The sequence below is a fragment of the Glycine max genome, chromosome 4, assembly GCF_000004515.6.
Source record: "Glycine max cultivar Williams 82 chromosome 4, Glycine_max_v4.0, whole genome shotgun sequence".
Classification (NCBI taxonomy): domain Eukaryota; kingdom Viridiplantae; phylum Streptophyta; class Magnoliopsida; order Fabales; family Fabaceae; genus Glycine; species Glycine max.
In genome coordinates, this window is record NC_016091.4 from 35,906,025 (window position 1) to 35,908,123 (window position 2,099).

Here is a 2,099-nt window from a genome sequence, read left to right on the forward strand (position 1 = left end):
ATATTTGAAACTTCTCACATAATGCCTGTATACCTGAAACCTCTCATACAATACCAGAGTTAAACACATGTAGATCCAATAAGGTATTATAATGCCCCTTCTCAATTTCCTCTTCTTTTACTTGATGAAGAACAAGGGTTTCAATAATTAAGTCTTCCCAATCAACATCATCAACTACCATTCCTTTTCTTTTCTTCCTTCTACTTTCAGGATAAGAGCCATCTAAAGTGCCAGGAATCTCAGCATCAGCTAGATCAGCATTTGACTGATGCATAATTCTTTTTATCCGCACCATAGAAGCATTGATCCTCTCCCGCCTCATTTTACATTTCAATTGACCATTGACAAACGATGGCGACATGGTATCCACTTCAACATCCTTCTCCAGTAAATATTTAAGCAGAAGCTTCTTGCTCATTTCAGATTTCCCCTCTCATCACTCCCAACACTCTAGCAGATCAAATTGTAAAATCCTCCTTTTCTGAGCACTCCCACTCCCTCTCAGAGACTCTGCACAATTATTTTCATCCAAAAACTTCTTATACAACACTGACAAGCATTCAAGCGAAATTTGCTGCCTCTCTGAATCCCCACCACCCACTCTACCAGCATTACTCTCCAACATAAAATACCGTGAATCCTTCCTTTTAGACATGCCATCAACCCCGTATTCAAATTCACCATCATTTCTCAAGCATTCAACAACCACATCCTTCAAATCCACCGTAGCCTGATCAAGACCCTCCTCCCTCTTCTCCCCATGCTTCAACATAGCATTCCTCTCCATATACTGAATCCCAACCAGCGCATTCTTAATAATGTTCTTCACAGTAACATCCTTCCCCCAAGGCAACACCTGTGCAACCTTCACAAGAGTCTCAAGTAACTCCTTATACCTAGCCCTACAAGTTGAAACCCTAGCATGAACCTCTTTAGCTAATTCTTCCATCCCCACCCCAACCCCATTCAACTCCACCATAAAAACCAACACCGCCACCACCAACGGCACCGGCCTCCACTCGATGCTCAGATACCACTTCACCGCACACTGAATCAAAAACATCCCCTGCTTCCTCATCCTCTCAATCAAATTCCTCTCAGCAGAGGCACAACCGCTACAATTCCTAATCATTCGTTCCAACAAATGAACTATATCAAACTCAGGAAAATCAGGCCTCAGATTCAAAAAATCAACAACGCGTAAAATCATTCTACTGATTTCGTAAACATCAATCCCTATCGTGGAGGCGACTTCCGCCATAGGCAAAGGTCGATCCTCTTTTCGCATAACGACATAAATGCATGCACCAATGAGCACTTTAAACCACTCGCCTTGTCCGAACTCGCCCTCGGTGATGGTGGATATCATGCTTCTCACGTCGCTGCTCTTGAAAGATAACCCTAACGGGTTTGTTACTTCGTTGATTAGGTTTTGCGCCACGAAGAGTTTTCTTTGGCGGTAGGAGTAGAGGCTGCTAGAACAGGCGCAATATGGATGAAGGTTCCTTGAGGACCATCGAATTGGTCGAACTGCTGGACGCCGCCGCACGAGGAGCAGATTAACTCACTGGAAATATCATCATGGATGAAGGAGGCTTCGCCGCAGTAGGTGCAGGGAGAAGATTTCGACATCGACGTTTCAAAAACAAGGATCTCTCGTCCAAATCTTTCTTTCACAGCAGCAAGCTTGGCCTAGTTCAACAAAATATAATTGTAAGCGAAAGATCATTGAAATAAACAGTTCATTGAAGTGCAGAAGCAGTAAACTTGAACTAGGAAAAGTTGGTAGCAGTACAAATAAACAAGAATACATATGCATTAGAGAAAAATCCATAATGTCTCATGGAATATCAAAGATAACAATCATTTCAGAGGATAGGGAGATGACTTCCTCGTCCTTATTTTGATTTAACAAGTCCAAATATCCAAGAGGGTTTGCATCTCAAATGAAAGGCTCAACAAGCCCCATTTGTAGGCTTTAGACTATTATTAAAATTGTAAAAATCACAATTTGATATATGCAATTCTTCCTGCGATATGCTGAATTGCACCTTGAATCGTAATAAATTTCTGCAACACACAACTCAGCTCGCAACTGG

General features: G+C 42.0%; 1 protein-coding gene across 1 annotated transcript; it reads right to left on the reverse strand.

The window, feature by feature from the left end:
• Positions 1-436: 436 nt before the first annotated feature.
• Positions 437-1,369, reverse strand: LOC100811830 (plant-specific TFIIB-related protein PTF2). The gene has a single exon (XM_006579159.1). It carries the CDS (start codon positions 1,367-1,369, stop codon positions 437-439), a length of 933 nt encoding a protein of 310 aa, XP_006579222.1.
• Between the last annotated feature and the right edge of the window lie 730 nt (positions 1,370-2,099).

Excerpts from the sequence above, each read along its gene's own strand:
- LOC100811830 (XM_006579159.1), bottom strand. The coding sequence starts at position 1,369 with ATGATATCCACCATCACCGAGGGCGAGTTCGGACAAGGCGAGTGGTTT.